Source organism: Micromys minutus (genome assembly GCF_963924665.1).
Source record: "Micromys minutus genome assembly, chromosome: 8".
NCBI lineage: Eukaryota > Metazoa > Chordata > Mammalia > Rodentia > Muridae > Micromys > Micromys minutus.
Genome location: NC_137977.1, coordinates 25,448,564 through 25,475,594, shown reverse-complemented (window position 1 = coordinate 25,475,594; position 27,031 = coordinate 25,448,564). Strand labels below are relative to the sequence as shown.

The 27,031-nt window shown below is 46.2% G+C and overlaps 1 protein-coding gene across 1 annotated transcript; it reads left to right on the top strand.

Moving 5' to 3' along the window:
- Positions 1-13,673: 13,673 nt before the first annotated feature.
- PCDH12 (protocadherin 12) lies at positions 13,674-26,524 on the top strand. Its single transcript, XM_080920550.1, has 4 exons — positions 13,674-16,570; positions 19,573-19,670; positions 22,098-22,249; positions 25,966-26,524. The coding sequence occupies exons 1-4, from the start codon at positions 13,694-13,696 to the stop codon at positions 26,373-26,375; spliced, it is 3,537 nt and encodes a 1,178-aa protein (XP_080776676.1). The 5' UTR covers positions 13,674-13,693; the 3' UTR covers positions 26,376-26,524.
- Positions 26,525-27,031: the final 507 nt, after the last annotated feature.

Genomic DNA, 27,031 nt, shown 5'->3' with positions numbered 1-27,031 from the left:
TTCAATTCCCAGCAACCACATGGTGGCTCACAACCATCTGTAATGGGATCCCTCTTCTGGTGTGTCTGAAGACAGATACAATGTACAGCATACAGCTACAGTATACATAAGATAAATAATTTAAAAAAATCAATTTCATACCTGGGATTCACATCTTGAGGTGAATGGTGCATCCATCTTCCCATGTTTCCCTCCATAACTCATTAACTCGCTGCGTTTATTAACCGCTACATTTATTGAGCGGTTGGAGGCTTCAAGTTCTGTGCTTCGAGCTATATGTACATTTTCCTGCTCTTTACCAAAGCCTTATTATTCGGGTTCTGTTTGCTAGTGTCTTTTACATAGGAAATCGAGACTCAGTTTCAATACGTTACTAAAAGCCACAATGATTATTGACATAGTTAGCCGGATTTAAAATGACATCTCCTCTTACTTCACAGCGTAGTATAAACATTAGCTAAAATGGACCGGATATTTAAATGTGAAAGACATAGCAATAAAACTCTAGGAAGTAAATATGGGAGCCAGATCTTCAAGAACTCGAAGACAATAGTTTTAAGAAACATAAATTGGCACACAAATAAATAAACAAAGAATTAAATATTTAAAAAACCATAAACTGGATTTTACATTTAGAATTTTAAAAAATTAGAAATATTTGTGTTTCAACGGACCCTACTAAGGAAGTAAAAAGGCAACCCATTGTGTAGAAAGTTTGGCTGGTCCTCAGAAAAGTTAAATATAGAGTTATAATAATACTCAATAATCCTACCCATAGGTATAATACTCAGGAAAACTTAAAAACTATATTTGCATAAATACTTAATCATAAATGTTCATAGCAGCAATGTATACAAGAACTAAAAAGTAAAAACCCCAAACTCCATCAATAAATAAATAGAATATTGTATATCCAACAATAGAATATTATTCAGCAATTAAAAATATACAAATACATGCTCCAACACGGATGAACCTGAAGAACATTATGCCAAGTGAAAGAAGTTGAATATACAAAGGCACACTTTATATTTTCCAGCTTATACAAAATGTCTGTAGTATGCACAGTGGCAGCAGGTAGGTCAGTGGTTAGCAGGGAGGGAGGGATGGAACCACTAGTACTTTTGAGGAATAGGACAGTGTAGAATTAGCAGTAACCATTGTATGACTTGGTAGCTGTATGTCACCACTGAGTGTATGCTTTTTTAAAGAGTTAACTTTTTAGTACAGGTAAATCACATCTCGATTAAGCAAGAGGGGACGTAGATAACATCAGTCCTGCCATTTAAACAGAACACAGAAATGTTTTACTCCTGGGAGCCATCAAGCTAGTGCGCTTCTACTGATCTACTGAGCTCCTGTGTTCTCATTCTGTATCCTTTTCCCCAACCCCATCCCAAGCCCTCCAAAAAGTAGATTGCAGATCTGGGACTCTAGGCCAAGCAGACAAGAATATTCAGGTCTTAGCCAAGTGAGATAACCTGGACTAGATAAGAAATAAAATGCATGCCCTTTAAAGATGCAAAGGGAGAAAGAATCTCCAATAAAACCAGATACCTTGAGATCTCTCAGATGTAAAGAGCCAAGGGGTTCAAGAGTCACCTCAAGAGAGTTTCAAGGTTGGAGCTGGGGGTTGATTGTGACATGCCATGACCTCACTCCAGAGGTCACAACACAGCACTGAGAGGGAGTGTTTCAAAGCAGAGCTAATAATCTGAAGGAAATTAAAAGCAAATTAGAGATTTGGACTAAAGTTTTGAGAAAAAGATTGGCTAGACCCGTTTAATAAATTTGTTATTAGAGTCCATGAAAACAGCAGGTTTTTCTCTCTTGGTTTCATATGCCTAGTTAGGATTTCAGATTGAACTTTTCCCTTGTGTCTAACTCTCTACTCTATTAAGCAGATTATATACATTATCTCATTTAAAAGCCCAAAACCTATGACTTAGGTAATTTTGTCTCCCTGATTTGTAAAGGAAGAAATGCTGTTACTTGGAGGAAGTGATCTTTCCCAACACAGCTACAATGATGCAGCCAAGATGACAGATTCCTCGTGGTCTGACTCTTCTGTAGTCTGTGAGAGAATTCGAATTTACTGCAATAAATAATGCAGAGGAAGACAAAGTTCTGTCCCAAAGCTATAAAACAGAAAGGCCCTATGGAAGTTAGCTTCTAACTTTGTGGCATAATGAAGCCAGGTTTGGTAGCATATGCCTATAATCCTAGCATTTAGGAGGCTCGGACAAGAGGCTTTCTATGAGTCTGAGGCTAGCCTGAGCTACATAGTGAAATGAATCCCAGTTTGTAAAGGCTACAGAATAAAACCCTATCTCTAGGGATGGGGGGAGAGGTTTGCTATCAAGATCTAAAGTGAATTGATTAATTAATTAATTAACACAAGACAGACCCTTTCTCCAAAACAAACAAGCAAACAAACAGGTTTACAGGATAATGATAGGTGAGAATAAGAGTTCAGAGGGTGGAAGAGACCTAACTTCATCCTCTGTCCACAGATGAGGGACCCGGGTGTAGAAGAGTGGACTGTATAAACTAAGGTAGAAGAGTAGACCCAGACCATGAGTGGAGAGGGAGTGGGCATGAGTCTTTCAGTGGGATAGTGACTACAGAAATCAACAGACTTTCCACACTCATTGCCCTCCACTGGGCACCAGAAACCCACTTCCTAGGCACACAGCCTCCTTTTCAGAGACTACCACCCACAAGCACCCCTGAACCAGGCCCTCCAGGCTTACAGACAACAGCAGAGTGTTAAGATAAGTTCTGCCCAGTCCCTGAAGAATATTGGATGCTGGTGAACTCTGCCTAGCACAAAATTAACTTTTGAATTTTTAATTTTGTCCACTGCTGAGACTTGAACCCAGGGACTTACCTCTATCACTGTGCTATTCCCATGGTGGTGGTTTAAATATTCCTCTTAATATAGTTTAAGGCATTTGAACAGTTAGTCTCCAGCTGTTCATACTGTTTGTGGGAAGCTTAGGCTGTGTGATTGGCTTTAAAACTAAAGAGTTTTACCTGTTTCCTGTTGGTTCTCTCCACTCATGCTTGTAGCTCAAGATATACACTCCCAGCTTCCTGTTTCTACTACCATGCCTGCTGCTTGCTGCCATACTCTCAGATAACATGGACTCTTATTCTTCTGAAACTGAACTTTCTTCTAGACGTTGCCTTGGTCGTGGTATTTCATCACAGCAACAGAGAGAAACTGAGGTAGATATTAGTACCAGATAGTGGGGCTGGTACTGTGATGAACCTGACCCTTTTTATTTTTTATTTTTTGGAGGAATATATAAGAGAGTGCTGAAAGCAATGAGTTCTGTGGAGACTCAGTTCAAGAGATTTTAGAAGGGACTAATATTAGCAGCTGTGCAAGAGGCCATTCCTGTGACAGTTTAACAAAGAATGTAGCTGCCTTCTGCCCCTGTCCTAAGAACTTGCTTGAGGCTAAATAAGCAGCTATAGACTCATTTGTTTGGTGGAGGCAAGTTCAAGATGGTATAAGATTTAATCTGTGGGGCTGGAGAGATGGCTCAGTGGTTAAGAGCACTGGCTGCTCTTCCAGAGGTCCTGAATTCAATTCCCAGCAACCACATGGTGGCTCACAAACATCTGTAATGGGATCTGATGCCCTCTTCTGGTGTATCTGAAAACAGCTACAGTGTACTCACATAAAATAAATAAAAAATTTTAAAAAGCTTTATAAAAAAGATTTAATCTGTGGTGTGGTTATTATTATGACTACTATACAGGTTAAAAAAAAAAAAGAACAAGTGAGGGAGAGAGAAATACAAAGCCCACAGTTTGAAAAGGAAGAGAACACCAGGAGATGTAATGCTACAGCCAAGGCTTGTGCTGAAGAGGCCTCTGGCTCTGCAGTGGAATCACAGGATAGGCACCCTCAGGGCAAAGCCACACCCAGCTAAGCTTCCAATTTGCACAAGAACCTGAGCCCTTTTTCTGTTCTGCCCATGTGATTCAAGGGGATAAGGTCCATCCAAGCTGGCAGCTGACCTTAGCAGTGTCTATGTGGTTCTGGCATAGAGGCACAAAGGATACAAGGGATTGTGTTTTCCCACACATTAGAAAGTCAACTAAGACACCCAGTGGCTCTTACTGTTGACAGAGCTTGTCACTGTGCATTTGTTTACCATGTAGATCTTTTTACTTAAAGATTTATTTATTAATTATATCTAAGTATGCTGTAGCTGTCTTCAGACACACCAGATCTCATTACAGATGGTTGTGAGCCACCATATGGTTGCTGGGATTTGAACTCAGGACGTCTGGAAGAGTCAGTGCTCTTAATCCCTGAGCCATCTCTCCAGCCCCCTACCATGTAGATCTTAAGAGAATCTGAAAACTTGATTGTTATTTTTTTTTATGGAGGTTTCATCCTAAAAACAAAATGAAACAAACTAATGATAAATTGATAAAGAAAAGCATGCGGATAACTCTGTTATGAATAATTAACAGAATTTTAACCATGTACTAGGCCCTGCTGGAAGAAGCTGTGTACTGACTGAGCTAAACATATAGTGACCCAACATAACAGTCATTGCCTTGGCCATCATCAGCAACCTAGCTGTCACCATCCCTAGTTTATTAGGTTTAAAATTTTGATTATGTGAGTGTATGTGTGTGTGTGTGTGTGTGTGTGTGTGTGTAAAAGTATGTGCACATAAGTACATACATATGAGATCAGAGGCGTTGGATCCCCTTAGAACTGCAGTTACAGGTGATTGTGAAACAGCTAACATGGATCTGGGGAGCTAAGCTCGGGTCCTCTACCATAGCAGAACATGTTCCTAATCACTAAGACATGTCTTCATCCCCTTCGCCCTGTTTTAAAGCTGAGAATTGCTATTGTTGTTGTTGAGCCTAGGACTGAACCTAAAGCTGTTCTTGCTGGGAAGCACTCTACCACTGAACTAAACTCCAAGTCCCGAAGCTGAGGAATGGACTATGGAGAAGGTCATTAGTTTACCATTGTCTCTGACAGGGTAAATAATAGTGCGGAGCTATGATCCCGGACAGATAAGAGCCCGCATCATCATCTCCAGTACCATGCTTGGACCAACTCAACACTCTTCACAAATAAAGTGGTCAATTGGGTCTATAAGGAAAAATAGTCAGACCACTGGTGTGACTGGTTCCCTGAATCAGAGCAGTACAAACAATCCCATGGGCCATCCCAGGGTGACACAAAGACAGATCTCTACAGAGTTTCTGGTGGCTGACAGCATGGAGCATTTCCTGTACTTTCGATGCAAGACAAAATTTGATTACAATAATGGGCACAGAATGGTCCTGTTTATACTTGCAACCTGTCATTTTATTATTAGTCCCTTGAATAAGAGGGAAAAGAGTTTTGTAACCTCAAGGTAGCATGGTTCTGTGAAGAGGAAGGAGGGTGAGCTTTAGCAGCAGCTGCCATCATAAATCAGTGTGTGGCAGTTTCTCTCAGAGCTCCAGGCTCAACTCCTAGCTGTCAAAAACTTGTAAAGGGAAGCCCCATGAGAATTTATGTAACGATGGGAAGGCTCATTTTCCTTCCTGAAAGAGCTTTCTGGACCAAGGAGAGGATTAAGCTGACTAGATTCTACACAAAGAAGAAGAAAAAAAAAATCCCAAACCCAGGGTTCAGAGAGAGGGAAAATGTGGGTCAACTTGAGCTATTTCCCGTGCCCCCTAAAAATTGACCTTGTAAACAGAGAAGAACATGCTGAATTTCACCAAATAAATGAATGATTGGGGGACTGAATGATTTAATGACTAAGTGTGATCCAGGCTTCCTCTGGGCTGATTCTTTCGTGTGAGAACAGTTCGATCCCAGACTGACCCAGAAATGCTGAGTGTATAACAAGGCCAACCACCAGAGTCAGCTAATGAATATTCATGTGCAGATGATGCTCCCAGTCAATGTGTTTGATTTTCGTATTTACTGATACATTTTCAACTTCACCATGTATACTAGAATTCTGGGGGGCTGGGGGGACTGGAAGAAAGTTGTGCTCAAGGTGAACGTTATTTTTTGGGCAGGTCTGTTGAGTAAAAATACTTAGAGCAAAAAATATACTCGATGTTTATCTAAACTTCAGATGTAACTGGGCAGCCTTATTTTCATATGCCAAATCCAGCCATCTGTATCTGAGCCAATAATGCTCAGGAGAGGGCTGAGGACGGTAGCTGGAGGACATGCTACACCTGAGAGCCAGAAGGAATAAGACGCAAAAGTGGGGTCTAAGAAGCAGAGAGCTATGCAAAATGTGGAGACAGAGCCAGGTGAGCACAGAGGTCAGGGAAGCAGAGAGACATGGGAATTGGGAGAGAAGGTGACCTAGAGGATGCTGAGTAGGGAAACACTCACCTCCTGGTGAAGCTCTGGAACTGGTGCTTCTGCGAAACTAACCAAAGTTCCTAGTGTGGCTGGGGTGGTGATTGGACACTTGAAGAATCACCTGTAGATTATCAGAATTGAAGTCTATAAACCAGTAACAGAGACACACACCTGTAACCCCAGAACTTGAGAGATGAGGCAGGAAGACCAAGAGTTCAAGGCCAGCCTGAGCTACTGAGAGCCTGCCTCAAGCAGTCACACCAACAGTGACAAAAACAAACAAACAAACAAACAAACAAACAACAAAACAAAAAAACCCAAACAGAACTGGGGCTGGAGAGATGGCTCAGTGGTTAAGAGCACTGACTGCTCTTCCAGAGGTCCTGAGTTTAAATCCCAGCAACCACACAGTGGCTCATGACCATCTGTAATGAGACCCGATGCCCTCTTCTGGTATGTCCAAAGACAACTACAGTGTACTCGTATTCATTAAATAAATAATATTTAAAAAAAAAAACAGATAGAACTGAAACGAGTCAGTGAAGCTGGCAGTGGTGGCCACGTCTTCTGTCCTAGCACTTGGGAAGTGGAGGCAGGCATGGTTAATCAGGTCTGCTCTACAAGCGAGTTCTGGAGCAGGTAACTGCACACAGGAACAGAAGAACTCTGTCTGGAGAATCTGGGGGGAGGGGGGATTGAAAATACTATCAATCTGTTTTTTTGCATTTTTTCTGAAGATCATGAAGAAGGATCACAGTTTGGTACAACTTCTCCCAAAGTCCTGCCGCTGTTTCCCTTTCTGATGTCTCTCCCATAGCTTCTTCAGTTTTTGTTGGTACTCTTTTCATCTTACTCCATAGACAGCAACACAGGCTCTCCAGAAAAGGGATCCAACCAACCTCCCAGGATCTGAAAGTAGAGGCCCTCTAGAAAGAGTAATAATTGAGCTAGAAATTAGAGAGTCACTAGTCTTGGCAGACTAGGAGGGAGAAATATGAATTCTCTTATCCTGCCTCTGGCATTTCGAAAGCTTTCCAGTCATTCCCGGTGTGGCCCCTTTGAGGACTACTGCTCTTTTCTAAGACAGAACACCTTTTCTGTTCTTGAAAAGTCCTATATCTTGGCAAGTTTCTCCTTGAAAAAAATCCATTTTTCTTCCTGTCCTTGTCTAGAAAGAGATACCCTGATGTGAGATTTGACATTTGTCACCTGTCCTAGGAAAGTCCCAAAAGTACCTCACCAGGAGCAAGTGACCCAGAATAACAAAGTTGAATCTCAAAGCCAAGACTCTGGGCTCTCACATCAACTAAGTCTGCCCAGCCACCTGCATGAGTGGAATAATCCTGAGAGCAATGCTTCCAGGCCTCTTTGGAGCTGGCTTAGAGTGCAGTCTCAGGAAGAGCCAATGCAGAAGGCCAGACCAGAATGTCTACACTGAGTGGGTGGGCTTAGCCTTTTGCTAGCTGGCCAGTCAATGCAGAATCTGACCACTGTGAGCCCTGGGGGTTCCAAGTGCTCTGAACATCCTTTGGTTCTTACCCTCCTCATTTTGCCTCTTAGCTGTGGTCAAGGGTTCCCCTCAAGGCTCAGGGTGTGCAAAGACACCAAGCACCAGCCTTAATCTACCCTCATCTTAAAATCTCTAGTACCCGAAGGATGCTGTGCTCAGCTGTTTTAAATCTATTTCAAAGACTACCTCTGCTCCTTCCAAACTTTTTTTTTCCAAATTCAAGGAAATGAAGTCTTTCGGGACAAACTCCAGTGACAGCTCCATTCATTCTTTGACAGGCTGCTGCTAAAGGTCAGCTTTGCCCAGAAGAAGGAAGGACGAAATGGAGGCTGTGTTCCCAGAGACAATCACCTGTGAACAGTCTGATGTCTTGTTTCATAAACCTATGGGACTTTGAAGGGGTGGCTTTGCCTCATGTCACCAATGCCAATAAACCAAACACAATAACAATTTAAAAAAATCACACACACTCCAGAGAATCAAACAATCCTATTAAAAAATGGGGTACAGAACTAAACAAAGAATTCTCAATTGAGGAATATCGAATGGCTGAGAAGAATCTAAGGAAATGCTCAACATCCCTAGTCATCAGGGAAATGCAAATCAAAACAACCTTGAGATTCCACCTCACACCAGTCAGAATGGCTAAGATCAAAAACTCAGATGACAGTAGATGCTGGCGAGGATGCGGAGAAAGAGGAACACTTCTCCACTGTTGGTGGGGTTGTAAGCTGGTACAACCACTCTGGAAATCAATCTGGCGGTTCCTCAGAAAATTGGACATATTTCTACCTGAAGACCCAGTTATTCTACTTCTGGGCATATACCCCAAAGATGCTCCAACATACAATAAGGACACATGCACCACAATGTTCATAGCAGCCCTATTTATAATAGCCAGAAGCTGGAAAAAACCCAGATATCCTTCAGTAGATGAATGGATACAGAAATTGTGGTATATTTACACAATGGAATACTACTCAGCTATCAGAAACAATGACTATATGAAATTCCTAGGAAAATGAATGTATCTAGAGAATATCATCCTGAGTGAGGTAACCCAGTCACAAAAGAACAGACATAATATGCAGTCACTGATAATTGGATACTAGCCCCCAGAAAGCTCTGAATACCCCAGAAACAACTCGCAGGCCATATGAAGCTCAAAAAAGGAAAGGCCAGAAAGTGGAAGCCTCAGTTCTTCTTAGAAAAAAAACAAAACAAAACAAAACAACAACAAGTGTATAGCACCCACACAGAGTGGGTTACACCTCGATCTTAAATTATTAATAACTCAAGAGCTGAGAATATAGCCTTGTGGCAATTTTTGGTATTTAAAAATCATTATATTTAATCTTTACACACCAAGAAAACTTTGACTATTTCCATGTTACATTTGGTTTTACATGTACTTTATGCTTATGGAAACTACTAAGATTTCAATGCATACTATCAAACCTTTAAAAAAAATCAAGTACTGACAAAAATATATTCATATGGTTTTATGCCAAAATGCTTAAAAAATCTGTACATGTATCTCTTTTTTAAAAAAATAAAGGTGTAAGGGGAAAAAAATCACACACATACAACATGCCTTTAATCCCAGCACTTAGGTTGCAGAGGCAGGCAGATCAGTTTGAGGCCAGCCTGATCGATAGAGTATGTTTCAGGATAGTCCGGTCTATATAGAGAAACCTTGTCTAGAAAGACAAACAACAAACCCACATACAACAAGCTGCAAATGGTAGCATGCATCTGTAACTTCAATGCTCAGGAGGTGGTGGTAGGAGCAGGAATTCAAGGTCATCTTTGCTTCGAGGAGAGTTCAAGGTCAACCTAAACCATATGAAGCCCTGTCTTAAAAAAAGAACCTCAAACTGGGCTGGAGAGATGGCTCAGAGGTTAAGAGCACTGACTGCTCTTCCAGAGGTCCTGAGTTCAATTCCCAGCAACCACATGGTGGCTCACAACCATCTGTAATGAGATCTGATGCCCTCTTCTGCTGTGTCTGAAGACAGCTACAGTGTACTTTATATATAATAGATAAATTTTAAAAAATAAAAAAGAACCCCCAAACCAAAGCAATAACAGCAAAACATATGTGCAATACTCATTCATAGTCTCATGATATGAGTTTTTTTTTTATTCATGGTCATAACACACATATGCACATACATATAAGTACATGTTTATTATATATAATTTATATAACATTGTTATATATTCACAGCAGTCTCTTTTCAAGACTATACATAGCACATAAAATGATGAACTTCGTTCTTCCTGGCACTAGTTATCCTTTGCCGTTGTTGCTCTATTGAGACAGGGTCACAAGTAGCCCAGGCTGGCCTCCAACTTGCTATGTATGTAGCCAAGAATAACATCGAACTCCTGATCGTTTTGCCTGCCCCTCCCAACTGCTGGCCTAACACACATGTATGGCACAACATAACATGTACTGCCACACCCAGGTTGGGTCGTCTATTAAGAGATGTGGCATTGTTTGTGTTATCTTTTCTGGGTATGTTGTTCTGTGCAACATAGCTCTATGAATCCTCCTGGATTGGTGACTGTCCCCTCCGTGTTTCTGCTTCCTTCTCTGCCTTTGGCCACCAGATGGCATTCTGGAAACACTGCCAGCCTGGAAACATTTTCTGTACCCAGGCTCTCCCTCCTGCAGACTCTCCATGGCCTCCCCTCCCTCTGCCACCTTCCCGGGTACAGCTGAAGAGGCTTTCTGGGAAACAAATCTGTAGTTAGGATCTTGGACAGATTTCCTGTGTTTGGATTCTTTTTTAGCCCGATGACTTGACTATGGGGTCAAAATGAAAGGACATAGGCTGGCAAGTCATGGCTGATTTCACTGTTCTTCCCAAACCTCTTCTTCAGAGTAAGTTGTAGGTCCTTTCTGTGGGAACCCAGGCCTCACATCATCCCGTGACCTTGTTCCCATCTTTCTTCTGTACAACATACAGTCTCTAGCTGCAGTGCCAGGAACCAGCTTGTCCACTTTGGGGTCTCTGCCCAGTCTGCTGAGACCCTGAGAGGACGATACCTCTGGATTCCCAAAGCAGGGTCGGTAACCACAAGCCACCTCGGAGTGGGGGAGGGGCTCCCTAATCAGCAGACTATCACCACCCTCCCAGACCCCGAAACCTGAACCTCAGTAGAAGGTCTCCAAAGCTGAGTCACAAGAAACCGGCTATGGATGCAGGTCCCTCGTCATGACTCGGTGAGTCCACTAAGCAAACCACAGGAGGGAAATGCAGGATAGAAGGAAAGAAAGGGCAAGGTAAGCGGAGGGAACCACCCCAACCTGACTTCAGTGGGTCTCCATGCCAACAAGCCCTGAGTGCTGTAGCTTTGCCTTTCTTTGCTCTTTCCCTTGGCTTAGTGAACTACTCCTGTCCACCAGGGGGCGCCTGCCCCGAGCCTTGCTGCTGACTCTCAGACCATAGTCCACCCAGCTCACTTTTTCATTCCTCCTACATCAGCATTGACTGGAGGCCCTTGGGGGGGGGGGGGGGGCGTCACAGTCTCTTCTCTGCCTGGTGCTTAGTAGGATAAATAAGGGTCAGACAGTAAAGTCATCATGTATGCTGTCATTAGAGGGTAATGAGCACCCACTGTGTTCCTGTGACCACATACATGGCTCTTGTAGCACAGGTTGCCTCTTGCTCATCCACAATGAAGATAGACCAGACCAGGGGAGGAAAAAAGAAAGAACAAAGCCAGAAAGGTAAAGGCATAAACGGCTTCACATTTGCATGTGAGCCATTAAACCTGCAAGAAGAGGAGAAAATTGTGATCCTACCTGCTGAGAGCTATCTGCCAGGACCCACAATCAGGGCTCCGTGTGAATCGCTCTTTTCATTCTTACTGTAAACTTATAGGTGACAACACACCGCCAGAAAAGGAAACCCGAGGCTCAGAGAATAAAGTCACTTGTGCTCGAAGTCTGTGAGGGTTTCGAAGTCCCCAAAGCTGAGTCACAGGAAATGGTCTATGGACTCAGGACCCCCTGCCATGACTTAGTGGGTTCAGTGAATCCACTAAGCAAACCACAGGAGGGGAATGCAGGATAGAAGGAAAGAAAGGGCAAGGTAAGCGGAGGGAGCATACGTGGTTAATCCTCAGCTACCCCAACCTGACTTCAGTGGGTCTCCATGCCAACAAGCCCTGAGTGGTGTCACTGTGTCCAAATGGGGCATCGCTGGTTCCAAGGACTCAGCAACAGACACCCATCTTTGGGAAGCTGACCTTAATTTCCACCCGTTCAAATGCTTTACAGACCTCCAGAATGAAACCTACATAAGGCTGAGCCATAAGGCTGGATGGATACTGGAGGCAATTTACTGGGGAGAAAGCAGAAGCCAAGAGGTCATGCAAGCTGCCTGCCCCACGCCACCCCCACCCCTACCTCCACCAGAGAGAGAAGGTGAATGGGAGTGGAGGTGGCCAGGCAGCTGCTGTTTGTAGGACTCTCATAAACAAAAGTGTGGTAAGAAGAATTGGAGGAAGGGAGGGCAAGACAGATGAAAGGGAGAGGAAGGAGTGGGAGAAGGAGCCGTGAAAAGGTTGAGACAGAGGAAGAAAGGCTCGGGGGTTCCCCAGACATGGACTCAAGTTGGACCAGATGCAGGGAACAATGGATCTCAAGGATCTCAGGAAGGGAGGGGGAGGGAGCCTTGTAGTCAGATCAGACAGGTCCTCACAGCTTTTAGTGGGGCCACCAGCACCCTCGGGGGTCTGTGTGAACAAAAAACATCCCATGGCTAATGGATGCTCCAGCCACAGGTGGGATGGGCTGTGGGGACTATAGTAACCTTAATCCAACACATTATCCTTTCTGTTTGGGGACCTGGACCAGGCCAAGGGATTGTAAACATCATTTCTTCCAATGCTCACAATTTCCTACCGAGAGGACAACTCTTCTGTCCCCTCCAGCCCCCCACTGAAGATGAAGGAATTGAAGCTCAGAGAGGCTAAGACATTTGTCCCAGTAGAGCCAGGTGACAATTGCAGAGGCAGCATTTGAACCCACACCATTTAGCTCCTGCAGCTGTCGTACTAATCACAGCTGCTTTTCAGAGACAAGCATGGGGGCAAAGTTGAGGCTGAGAGTCCAGCAAGTGTAGGAAAAGGACAGGGGCAGAAGGTAGGAGACTGGGGGAGGAAGGGAAGCAAAGAAGATGGAGGCAGAGATGGGGAGCCTGAGCCGCCCTAGGGGGACATCAGCACAGGTCAAGTTCTTTGCTCACTTGGCTATGCCATGACTCCTTGTCCCTCATTGGCTGCCCTGCTGCACGGACAGCACCTTCTCATCCAGTCTGTCCCAGGAGTCCTGGCCTCCTCCTCTTCAGCAATAAGCCTCTCGGCCTCACAGGAAATGCTCTTCCTCTAATTGCCATTGAAACTCACAGCCCTCCCTTTTCCTGTAGGTGGGGTTTCCATAGGAAAAAGCTGCTTCTCTGCTTCCCCAGTCTAGTAACTGTTTGGAAGTCAAATCCCTACATCCTGCTTTACTAGGTCAAGTCTCTCTCAGACCGGTACTTGTCCATCACTGCTAAGTGGACCAGCTGGTGCTGCTGTGGAGCGGGAATCTCTTCTAGCAATTTATCGGTTCTGGGACCTCTCACATCACTTGTCACCAAGATGGCCTTGCTTGGGAATCCTGATCCTTACAGCATCTTCTAATTATGGGACAAAGTTGTACCAGCAGGTCTGAAGAGGGAGATCAAGGCTGACCGAATCATTCAGGAACTACTGGGAGACGACAGGTCCTGCCTTTGAAAAACTCCAGTCCAGCCCTCCCTCTGGTAAGCATGATGCTACTTCTGCCGTTCCTGCTAGGGCTCGGGCCAGGATGCCTCTTGTTCATTTTAGGGGATTGTCAGGAGGTGGCCACTGTCATGGTGAAATTCCAAGTGACAGAGGAAGTGCCGTCTGGCACAGTGATAGGGGAACTGTCCCAAGAACTAGCGGTGGAGGAGAGGCGTGGGAATGCAAGAGGTGCCTTCCAGATTCTGCAGCTGCCTCAGGGGCTGCCGATTCGGATGAACTCTGAGGATGGCCTGCTCAGCACTTCCAGCCGGCTGGACCGGGAGAAGCTCTGTCGGCAGCAAGATCCCTGCCTGGTGTCCTTTGATGTGCTTGCCACGGGGGCTTCTGCTCTGATACACGTGGAGATTCAGGTGTTGGATATCAATGACCACCAGCCACAGTTTCCCAAGGAGGAGCAGGAGCTGGAAATCTCCGAGAGTGCCTCTCTGCACACACGAATCCCCTTGGACAGAGCTCTTGACCAAGACACTGGTCCCAACAGCTTATATTCCTACTCCCTGTCCCCCAGTGAACACTTTGCCCTGGATGTTATTGTGGGCCCTGATGAAACCAAACATGCAGAACTTGTGGTGGTGAAGGAGTTGGACAGGGAAGTCCATTCATATTTTGATCTGGTGCTGACTGCCTATGACAACGGGAATCCCCCTAAGTCGGGTACCAGCATGGTCAAGGTCAATGTCCTGGATTCCAATGACAATAGTCCAGTATTTGCTGAGAGTTCACTAGCACTAGAAATCCCAGAAGACACTGCCCCTGGTACTCTTCTCATAAACTTGACAGCTACGGATCCGGACCAAGGACCCAATGGGGAGGTAGAGTTTTTCTTTGGCAAGCACGTGTCCCCAGAGGTGATGAACACCTTTGGTGTAGATGCCAAGACAGGCCAGATCATTCTGCGCCAAGCCCTAGACTATGAAAAGAACCCTGCCTATGAAGTGGATGTTCAGGCAAGGGACTTGGGTCCCAATTCCATCCCAGGCCATTGCAAAGTTCTCATCAAAGTTCTGGATGTCAATGACAATGCCCCAAGCATCCACATCACATGGGCCTCCCAGATGTCACTGTTGTCAGAAGATCTTCCCAGGGACAGCTTCATTGCTCTTGTCAGTGCAAATGACTTGGACTCGGGAAACAATGGTCTAGTCCACTGTTGGCTGAATCAAGAGCTGGGCCACTTCAGACTGAAAAGGACAAATGGCAACTCATACATGCTGCTCACCAATGCCACACTGGACAGAGAGCAGTGGCCCATATACTCTCTCACTGTGTTTGCCCAAGACCAAGGACCCCATCCCTTATCAGCTGAGAAGGAGCTCCAAATTCAGGTCAGTGATGTCAATGACAATGCCCCTGTGTTTGAGAAGAGCCAGTATGAGGTCTCCACTTGGGAAAACAACCCACCCTCTCTTCACCTCATCACACTCAAAGCTCATGATGCTGACTTGGGCAGTAATGGAAAAGTGTCATACCGTATCAAGGACTCCCCCGTTTCTCACTTGGTCGTTATTGACTTTGAAACAGGAGAAGTCACTGCTCAGAGGTCACTGGACTATGAACAGATGGCAGGCTTTGAGTTCCAGGTGATAGCGGAGGACAGAGGGCAACCACAGCTCACATCCAGCATCTCGGTGTGGGTTAGCCTCTTGGATGCCAATGATAATGCCCCAGAAGTGATTCAGCCTGTGCTCAGTGAAGGCAAAGCCACCCTTTCAGTGCTTGTAAATGCCTCCACGGGCCACCTTCTGTTGCCCATTGAGAATTCCAGTGGCATGGACCCAGCAGGTACTGGTACACCACTGAAGGCTACCCACAGCCCCTGGTCTTTCCTTTTGGTGACAATTGTGGCAAGAGATGCAGACTCAGGGGCCAATGGGGAACTCCTCTACAGCATTCAAAGTGGGAATGATGCTCATCTCTTTGTCCTCAGCCCTTCCTTGGGGCAGCTATTTATTAATGTCACCAACGCCAGCAGCCTCATCGGGAGTCAGTGGGACCTGGGCATAGTGGTAGAAGACCAGGGCAGCCCCTCCTTGCAGACCCAAGTTTCATTAAAGGTTGTGTTTGTCACCAGTGTGGACCACCTAAGGGACTCTGCTCATGAGCCTGGAGTTCTGAGCACACCAGCGCTGGCCATGATCTGCCTGGCTGTGTTGCTGGCCACCTTTGGGGTGATCTTGGCTTTGTTCGTGTCTATCTGCCGGACAGAGAAAAGGGATAATAGGGCCTACAACTGTCGAGAAGCTGAGTCAGCGTACCGCCACCAGCCCAAGAGGCCCCAGAAACACATTCAGAAGGCCGACATCCACCTGGTGCCTATGCTTAGGGCCAAGGAAGCTGAGACTGACGAAGTCAGGCCATCTCCCAAGGATACAAGTAAGGAGATATTGATGGAAGCAGGCTGGGACTCCTGCCTGCAGGCTCCCTTCCACCTCACACCGACCCTGTACAGGACCCTGCGTAACCAAGGCAACCAGGGAGCACTGGCAGAGAGCCAGGAGGTACTGCAGGACACCTTCAACTTTCTCTTCAACCACCCCAGACAGAGGAATGCCTCCAGGGAGAACCTAAACCTTCCTGAGTCCCCACCTGCCCTACGGCAGCCACTCTTAAAGCCTGTAAAGGTGCCTGGCAGCCCTATAGCCAGGGTGACTGGAGACCAAGGCAGCGAGGAGGCTCCACAGAGCCCACCAGCGTCCTCTGCAACCCTAAGGCGACAGCGGAATCTCCATGGCAAAGTGTCTCCTAGGGGAGAATCTGGTCCTCATCAGATCCTGAGGAGTCTGGTTCGGCTATCTGTGGCTGCTTTTGCAGAACGGAACCCCGTGGAGGATACTGCTGGGGACTCCCCTCCTGTCCAGGTACCTCTGGCATGGGCAGCACTTTTTCCGGTCACCCCCAGAAAGAGTTAGATCACTAAAGGCATTAGACACCCTCATTTCCCATATTCATCCTTAGACTCATTCAGTATATGGTGATGCAGAAGGTTAGGGCACAGTGGCCAGGGTCACTAACTATGTGATCCTAGACACATTAGTTGTCTGTGAGCCTCAGTTTCCTTAGTGGCCAGATGGGTATGTCAGAGAGAAGTAAGTGCCTTGCAGAGTTGTCCTGAGAATCAGGCCAGTTAATTCCTGCAATATGCCAATGTATGCTTGGCAAAGGTAATGATTAGGAATAAAAACCGTAGAGTAAGGTTGCCTAAGGTTCAAATCCCGCTGCTACCTCTTCCCAACTGTGTAGCTCATAGAGAAGTTACTCAGCTTATCTATGGAAGGTGTCTACTTTATTAGCACGCTTCTTCCAAGTCCATATAAAAACAAAACGAGTCAATCAATGGTAGCAATGCCTGGACGGCTGTGTCTGTCTGTCCTGTAGTACATGCTCAGTGTGGGGTGCCATCATTTCCACAAAGCACCTCTCCTTCCTGCTTCATCTTAGCTAGGCAAACTCCCCATGAAGGAGTCAGGACGCATACTCCAGGGGGAAGCATATGACTTGCCTAAGACCCCAAAAGTCTATGCGCTGGGCTCACAGAACAGCAGAGTGGAAACAACCCTCCTAGCTAGGCAGATCCAAGTTCAAACACAGCATCTTCATGTACGAAGTGGGATGACAGAGCCAAGCTTACTTGGTCTCTACTGCCCCGAGGGGAGGATTAATGAGATGGTGAGTGACTATCTACTGCCAATGGGAGGTCTGCTTGGGGATGGTGCTTAACAGGACATCCAGAGAGCTTTCTCTGCATTAGCTCGTGCATTAGAGACACACTTCTGTTGGACCAGACAATCAGCTCAGGTTTTTCATGGAGCAAGGATACAGCTTCCTTTCCTGCCCCCTTCCCAGGAAACCACCTGGGCGTGGCTTAGCTATTCTCCTAGGAATCTTACCCTGGGGCGCCCTGCAAACCCAGAGGAACTACAGCCAGAAGGCTTCATTCATTCACAATCAGTCATCCACCAGCTGCTTTTTAAATGAACTCTTATGCTATGCCACAGGCCATGCCGGTAGAGAGCAGACACTCGGCATGACACATTAAAGTGATGGAAAGAAAGGTACCCACAAGGAACCAGTTGGAGGGCGAGAGTGAGATGCCCAAAGCCCAGGTCTTTTTGACAATTTCAGCCCCTCAATAAAGTCAGACCTAAGTTCAAGTTCCAGGCCTTGGTGCTGTGAAGACTGTGAACCTCAGCTTCCATCTCTTGAAATGTTTGGGATGGTGTCTCTTTCCTGCAGCTATTGTGTGGCGCAAATGAGATTAGTTGTCACCAGGTAATTACTAAGTGCTACCACGGGTTCTATCCATGAGTCAGGTGCCTCAGCTCACTGAAATCTAAGCACCATGTGACCTCAGTCTCATTTCCGTACTGCTGAGGACACTTCTAGGGCCATGGAGATGGGAGGTAAGGAAGGAACAGATGTAGAATGGGTTCCAACCGTGAAGTGACCCTGAATGTCTGGATGGAGCAGTGGGCGTGGTTGGATTTATCTGGGTAAAAGGTAACAGGTGTCTTCCTTCTGAGGGCTTCTGGGCCTGGTGGGGAGGCAGGATCTACCTGAGGCAGGCTATGGGACCCTAACTCTCCCACATCACAGTGAACCCCCCAATCCTGGCTGCAGAGAAGCAGCAGTTTTAGGGGTTATGTCCCTGAGTCTGCAGGAAATTCTTAGTCTCAACATATCTAATTAACACTGACAATGCTGTGGAGATTCAAACCCACTTCAGAGATGAGAGATGACTAAACTGGGGTCTCAGTAGATCTCAAAATCTGCCCGAAAGTTCCCAAGCTAGGGACCACAAGGAGAACGCAGTCTGCCAAGACAAGATCTGCCTCTGCTCTCTCTAGGACCTCAGGGGACAGGGCTGACATCTAGACAATCCCCACTTCTTTCACCTTCCGAAACTTCCATTTTTATGGCCCTTAGCAGAAGTTGTCTTCTGTTACTGTCTAGACCCCCTAGTTTCTGGCAGAATTCCTGTGGAGCCTTAGGTCTCAGTAGGAGTTCCTGGCACACAGCCAGAATTAAAAAAAAAAAAAAAAAAAAAAAAAAGTCAAATTGCCTGAAAGCCAAGTTTGGTGGCACATGCCTGTAGATCCAGCCTTTCTGGAGGGTAAAGCAAATAGTTCAAGGCCAGCCTGCACGGCATAGTCAGATCCTGTCTCAAAGGACAGAAAGCAAATGCACGGTTTTCTTCAGCAGTGCCTCCCTATGAGACCCCTGCTCCTACAAACCTCGCCCCTTCCCAACACTCAGATACAGTCTCTCACTCTCCCCACCCCACGCCTTCCTTGTAAACCATAAACCTCCAGAGACAAAAGGGGGGTATCCCTTTCTTGTTTTTTCTAAGTGCCACAGGAACACTATTCCTGGCACAAATGCTTTTAAATGCAGGGCCATTGATTGACAGGGTAAATAAGTGAATTGGTTAAATGACTCCATTCCTCCCCTATACAATGTGGCGTCCATATTGCCCACACAAGTTGGCCAGAATGCTTGAATACAGTTCAGAGAAAATCCTTATCAAAGTAACAGGAAATACCTTTTTCACTCCCGACCCTCTGAGTCCACCAGCCACTCCAGGGAATGAGCTTGTGGGGATGGTTTCAAGGGTCTCCATGCTATCTGCTTCAGCTGCCCTGGGCTTGTGACAGACAAAGCCAGGAAGCACCCTCCCCCAGATCCCTTACTCAGTTATACAGGTCCACCAGCCCCCACCCCCGCCCCCTATCTGATCACAGAAGCATCTGAAGCCAGAGGAAAAACTATAAAAAGAAAGCATCCAGCATTGAGGGAAACATCCGGCGAGGAAGCGTGCAGGGTCGGAATTGTGTGGAGTCAACAGATTTTTCCTGTCTTGTAGCAAATCTCCCAGCTGCTGTCCTTGCTGCATCAGGGCCAATTCCAGCCCAAACCAAACCACCGAGGAAATAAATACTCAGCCAAGCCAGGCAGCAGCAGGTAAGTAGCACGTAGCACCCACAAACAGTCCCCTCAAGGCCCCTAAGCCACCCTCCCTACAGCTGTGGTGATGTGTGGAAGGATAACCCCAGCCTAGGGGGTTCTTGTGGCAGACGGCACCCATCCGCCACTCTGGAAGCTCCGTCCTGGGGCCACTGTATTTATGATATTTACAGGTCCCAGTGAAAGAAATTACTTCATCTCTTACCTCTGATTATCTCTTCCCCGATTACTTGATTAGTCTGAAATCTGTAACTTTCTCCTTTCTTTCTCTTGGCCCTACCACATCAGGATGTAGATGTGAGGGTGTGGCCCTTAGGGCAGTCCTGGAATTGAAGAGACCTCAAGAGGATATCAAATCCTATTCCTCACTATACAATGGAGAAATGGGTTTTCTTCCTGCAGGCTCAACTTTTGAGCCTGTGGGAATAGACTGGTAATAGACCAATGAACAAGAGAAAAGCCATAAAAATGTTTTTAAATTATTTTACATTTGCTTTGCATCTGAGTGAGTGGAAGTGAACGTGGAGGATAGAGGACCACATGTATGTGACCCTTTTCCCGTTCCACCACCTGGGTACTAAGGATTGAACTCAGGTTATCGGGTTTGGTGACAAGTACCCTTAGCCACCGAGGCATCTACCTCGCTGTTACAATTTTTTCAAATTATAATTTTATGTGATACAGAAACCTTTAGATGGAAGATCCAAAGTCCTGTTCTTAAGATTGGGTTCAGTGTTGCAGGGATTCCTATGAAAATATAATTGGATAAGAGGGGTATGAGCAAGTGGAAACTTAGACCAAGGGGGGGGGGGCAGCAAGGCCTGTCTGTAGAGTTTCTTGACTGTTCCACTAAGAATTCCTTGCTTCCAGGTATGGGATAGGAGCTTTTTCTGGAACAAGGGACTTATAACCTGCAATCAAGCTAGGCAAATCACAAAATTTCTTTATTGCCAACTCTTACACAGAAAGTAAGGGGGACATTCAAGTCCTGTTTTTAGATTTTAGGGGTGGCTTTGGATAGAGTTCTAGTTTCTATGACCTACTTTCCGAAAGCGATTCTAGACTGCTGTCTACTTGCCTAGGGGGAGGGGCAGGAGCTCTGGGACAGGAGGTCAGAGGGTTAGGTTTAAAGGCCTTGGCTTTTTGGTGTGCTTCCCAGAGCCTTAATAGTACATACTCTTCAGAGTCATGAGTCTAGATTTGAATTCTTGCTTACTTAGTCAACAAGTGGGGGTGGGGGGGTGGATAGGCAAGCTACAAAAATCTTCTCACTGGTAAAATAGGAATGACTCAGCACTATTACCCCCAGCTTGCTACCTCCTGGCTGATCTCTTAACCACAGCAGCAAGGGTCACAGTGGGAAATGAGGACCACAAACCACAGATAGGACTCAGGAGCTCAGAGGCTCTGGGGAGGCTTTTCACCTGTAGAAATGAGCTTCTTCCTGAGGGGACTGTCAGAGGCTCTGAGGATCAGTGAGACACAGAGGTCACATGTTAAGCCATAAAGCTGGGGTGCAGATGTAGATATGATGCAACACACAGACACAGAGAGAGACAGACAGACAGACAGACAGACAGACACATACAGACATAGAGAGAGACAGATGGACAGGCACACACAGAGAGAGACAGACAGACAGACACACAGAAAGACACATACAGACATAAAGAGAGACAGACAGACACATACAGACATAGAGAGAGACAGATGGACAGGCACACACAGAGAGAGACAGACAGACAGACACACAGACAGACACATACAGACATAAAGAGAGACAGACAGACACATACAGACATAGAGAGAGACAGATGGACAGACACACACAGAGACAGACAGACAGACAGACAGACACACACACACAGATAGATAGACACAGACAGACAGACGGATACACAGATCTGCTCCTTTGCTCTGTGATATGGCTTTGGTAGGAAGGAAGCTACTTCTTCCTTGAGTATGTTTTCCAAGCACCCCGTGTGTGCCAGGCCATGTTCTGAGCACTTGACAAGAGAATAATAAGGAAATCAAAAATCCTTGCCTGCCTTGTGGATGACCAAACCAAGTTGACTGAAGACCGTTCCTAAATGTCGCCCTGTGCTATACTCATCGGAGCTGTGAGGGGGCAGTAGTGAGCAACACTACCAAAGGTTTTCTCTTCTGCGTGCCTACTGGCTACCCTGTTGCAGGGCCCTATGCGGAACCCTTTACCTATGAAGTCTCTTTTTACAATCGTCCAGGAAAGTTACTAGGCATTACTCCCTTTTCATTCGAGAGGAAACAATCTTCTGGAGTGTAAGACCCAGTTTACTCTGACTCTGTAAGCCAGGCTATGTACCAGTTCCTTGTATAGATGACAAATGCTGCCTGAACAGTTATGTGGGAATTTCTCACTTGAAACCCTATTGGCTTTCTTCACAGGGCTACCATCCCAGACACAGATGGCCTGAGTGTCAGGCCTGGTGGCCAATCAGAACCTGACTTGGAAGAAGGGCCCCCGAGCCCAGAGGAGGACCTTTCTGTAAAGCGACTTCTAGAAGAAGAGCTGTCGAGCCTGTTGGACCCTAATACAGGTAGGGATGCCCCAGGGACCCTGGTGTTGTCCCTGTGCCCATCATCCTCCCATATACCCAGGCTGCAGAGTTCTGCTCCCGTCTACTGTAGAGGTGCGCGACCAGCATTTTATTTGCCCTGCAGTCTCAGGAAGTGGTGATTTATATGTTTGCTTATTTAGTTATATAGTGTTAGGTTTAGTTATTTAAGACAGGGTTTCACAATGTCAATATGTAGCCCAGGCTGACCTTGAATTCTTCTTTGAAATCCTCCTGCCTCAATTTCTTAGCGTGAAGCACGGGGATCACAGGCATGAACCACATACCCAGCTTTCCTCTGTTAATGACCAGGGTTTTTACCTTTTTATGAGTTTTTTTTTTAATTTTATGTCCATTAGTGTTTATGCCTGCACATTTGTGTGTGTGAAGACATTGAATCCCCTAGAACTGGAGCTAAAGACAGCTGTGAGCAGCCATGTGGGTGCTAGGAATTGAACCCAGGTCCTCCGGAAAAGCAGTCAGTACTGCAGCAACTCAAATGCATATTTAAATTCAATTACAGGATGAGTTCTGCTCTACTCTGTGTTATATACGAGGAGGAAGAGGAGGGAAGCAAAGCAACTAGTTTTAACAATAAACATAATATGGACCAGGCTATGTGCCACACACCTTTAATCCCAGTGCACGGAAGGCAGAGGCAGGTGGATCTCCGTGAGTTTGAGGCCAACCTGGTCTACAGAGTGAGTTCCAGGACAGTCAGGGCTAAACAGAGGAACTTTGTCTTAAAAACAAAACAAAACAAGAAACACGATGTGGATTTTAATGCAGGACTCCTCCAGCCAAGCACCTTCAGTGGGATCTCCCTCCTCTAGGTGACATGCGCTACCCTGACCACCCATTCCGTTTGTGCAGTGGGTTTACTTTCCCCATGTTTCATCTGGCTGCGAGGTGTGGCAGCTTGTGCCCTTTCTGGGGCTAAAACCATAACTAGCATTGACAGAGTGGTTTTTAAGTGCAAGTCACCTATTGTAAGTTCCTCTGGAGAAAATATGAAGAGAAAGGGGCTATTCATTATCCACATTTCATAAAGGAAAGAAAAAGCTGAGGGTCAAGAGTGTTTAATAATTTGCCCAGGGTCATGCAGCTAATGGCAATTAACATAGGCAATATGGCTCTAAATTTCAGAGCTGTGCTGTTCAATATGATAGCCACTGGCCACATATGGTTCTTTCCATTTAAATGAAGCGAAATTAAATAAAATGAAATATTGAGTCCTCAGTCATACCAGCTACACTTCAAGGGCTCAGTCCCACATACGGTTGGTGGTTAGAGTTTTGAATTCTATCATTGACCAGCTGTGGCTAGAACCTGCAGGCTCAATCCTGCCTCCCCCCACAGCCCAGAAGGCATTGGGCAAAGTGGCTTTGGAAGAAAAAAAAAAAAAGGGTAGGGAAGACATTGCTATTCAAGAACTGGATGCTCTGGGACTACTGAGGGGTGTGCTTAGGACTGGGGACTTGGTGATCAGATAAAAAAATCCTAAGTGAGGGTGTGATGGTAATGGGGCATTGATGACTCAGAGGGTGACATGCTTACCACACAAGTTTGAGGACCTAAGTTAGGCTTCCTTAAAACCCATGTAAAAGCCAGGCATAAGAGTGCATCGGTAATCTCAGTGTTTAGGAGAAGGAGACCGGAGGATCCCTGAAGTTTGCTAACTTGCCAGCCTAGCTGAATTGTGAGTTTCAGGTTTGGTGAGAGAATCAGTTCTCAGAAGGTGAAGCCAGGTGGATATCTGTGAGTCTGAGACTATCTGGTCTACATAAGGAGTTCCAGGCCAAGCAGGGCTACGAAGTGAGATCTCATCTCAAAAACAAACAAAGAAGGGAATGAGACATCCGATGTTGACTTCTGGTAGTCTACACACACACTCTCTCTCTCTCTCTCTCTCTCTCTCTCTCTCTCTCTCTCTCTCACACACACACACACACACACACACACACACACACGTGGGAGTACACATGTGATGATGACTATTTCTTTTTTTTTAAGATTTATTTATTATATACAAGTACACTGTAGCTGTCTTCGGCACACCAGAAGAGGGCATCAGATCTCATTACAGATGGTTGTGAGCCACCATGTGGGCGCTGGGATTTGAACTCAGGACCTCTAGAAGAGCAGTCAGTGCTCTAAACCAGCCCAATGATGGCTGTTTTACTAGCTGCCATAAACTCGCTGAAGCCATAGTGAAGACTACACAGGAAACTCATACCTCTTTCCAGATGTTCTCATATAACAGACTAAGTCCCAGGCTGGGGAAGGGAGGGGCATCCCCCATCCTGTATAGCTCAAAACTGAAGACAAGAACCTGGGGATCATTCACTAATCCAAACAAATGATTAGCTGTACCCTGAATAACCTTTTCAAATTGCAAAAGGAACATTCTGGTAATGTAGGAAATATAGGCAAACAAACAAAAAAGAAAGGCAGATCATTTATGCCCTGAGAATTTCAGTTAACATTTTGCCCTATTTCCTTCCAGGATCTTCTTGCACAGATTTAAAACTACTAGCCTGAAAGAAGCATTAAATGCGTTACCACAAACATTTGTTCTCTCCCTCCCTCTCCACGCCCCCCCCCCCACCTTTGCTTTGCTTCCAGGGCTGGAATTCAATGTTTGTTTGTTGTTATTTGAGAAAGAATCTAATGTAGTCCTAGCTGGCCTAGTATATCCTAGAACTCCCAGTAATCCTCCTGCCTCAGCCTCCTGAGTGCTGGGATTTGCAGTAGTGTGTCAACACATCTAGCTTCTAGAATTATTATTTTTGAGGCAGGATTTTCCATTGGGGAAATGAGAAAACAGGTTTTTTTTTTTTTTTTTTTCTTACACATTAAACATCAGGCTGTCGATCTCGCTGCCCCTGCCCTGTCCCTTTCTCAGGACCATCCTCAGGCTGGCAGCCCCTTTTCAGCTGGATACTAGACCAGGATTTCCTGCCTTTGGAATGGCAACAGCGTGAGAGGTGTTCAGGGCCACGTGATGACAAAGCAGACCCTGGCAGCTCTGGAGAGTCCAGAGGCAGGCCCCAGGAGCGCCAAGAAGAGCACACTTTCCAGAGAGTGGCTAGGGATGGGGACTAGCAGGGGCTTCAAAGTCACCAGACCGAGGTCCAACCCAGTTTTGGTTACCCATTAGCCAAGATTTCTTTGAGGGTCATTTTTCTCACCCTTAAAATGAAGATAAGACTCCTGACCTCAAGGGTCTGAAGAGGCAAAATATGTAATTTCTTGGCATATGAGCAGTTCATAAATGGCCACTGTTATTTCTTTCAGTTTTGTTTTTGAGGTAGGGCGTCATTATGCAGTCCTGGCTGGCCTGGAACCTGAAGCATAGATGAGCCTCAAATTTAATGTGTCTCTCTCTTCTCAGTTTCCCTGGTGCTGGGATACCATAGGAGTCCCTCCATGCCAGGCTGAAACAGGCTAATTCTATCTGTCCTGATGCTTCCTTCCAACTAAGCTCTTCCGGCTGCTGTGGTCAGCAGCTTTCCTGCCCAGGGAGCTTGTCTGTCAGGGCCTCTTCCTTCCGGTCCCCTCTCACCTTAGTATGTCCCCCACCATTTCCCTTTCCTTCTTTGTCCATTGCTCTGGTCCTGCTTACAGCCCCGCCCTGCTTCGCTTCCCTGCCCTTCCGTGCATCTGGCCCTCACCGTGTGTCCCTCCTTCCTCTGCAGGTCTAGCCCTGGACAAGCTGAGTCCCCCTGACCCAGCCTGGATGGCGAGATTGTCACTGCCTCTCACTACCAATTACCGAGACAACTTGTCTTCCCCTGATGCTGCAGCCTCAGAGGAACCGAGAACCTTCCAGACGTTCGGCAAGACAATTGGACCGGGACCGGAGTTAAGCCCAACAGGCACGCGCTTGGCCAGCACTTTCGTCTCGGAGATGAGCTCACTGCTGGAGATGTTGTTGGAGCAGCACACTGTGCCTGTGGAAGCTGCTTCCGCGGCTTTGCGGAGGCTCTCAGTGTGCGGGAGGACCCTCAGTCTAGACCTAGCCAATAGTGGGGCCTCGGGCTCAGAAGCACAGCTGGGTAGAAAGAAGACAGCTGAAAGCAGTCTTGGCAGTGGCAGGAATCTATGAATATGTTTGTTTGGATTCAGGACTTGGGTCCCCTGGGAAATATTAGGGCATTCGGGTCTTGAGGATCTCAGGGAATAAGCTGGTTTCTAAAATTGTGGAATTCACTGGCCAAAGATACCCCTAAGTTTAGGGTAACTGATGCTATGCTATTCCCCACAGAGGAAGCAGAAGCCCAGGACGAACAAGCAATGGCTAGAGCAGACCTTGTAATGGTCTGGGTGGCTGAGCTTTACCGACAACAGGGACAGCTTGTTTCTCTCCAGGAGTTTGTGGTAAAACACACGCAGAGTGTAAAGAGGTGGCCCCCAGGAGGAACAAATACCACAGAGTGTAGACTCCTAAGCAGAGGGATGGCCTCACCGGACAATGAAGGCCGAGGACAGGCTCTTGGGGGAGTCAGGCCATGCGCTCTGACCTACCAATAAAAGGGCAAACTGCTGCTCATTCTCCTGTTGGCACTCCACACAAGGGAGGACAGTACCAGAGTGAAGGCTGTTTGTCATCAAATTCCTGGCATGAAACTCTTGTTGGGTCATGACAGGAGTGGGTCACACTAGTTCACAGTGACAGGTACGCAGATGACGGACATGTGTGTCCTTGACCCCATTCCACTGTTATCCAACAGTATGCTTCTCAGCTAGAAAATCAGGACATTA

Bases quoted from the DNA above. Each gene is read 5' to 3' on its own strand.
- PCDH12 (XM_080920550.1), top strand. From the start codon at position 13,694: ATGATGCTACTTCTGCCGTTCCTGCTAGGGCTCGGGCCAGGATGCCTC. The intron at 16,571-19,572 runs GTACCTCTGGCA...CCTGTCTTGTAG, and splicing joins GGGACTCCCCTCCTGTCCAG to CAAATCTCCCAGCTGCTGTC. The intron at 19,671-22,097 runs GTAAGTAGCACG...CTTTCTTCACAG, and splicing joins GCCAAGCCAGGCAGCAGCAG to GGCTACCATCCCAGACACAG.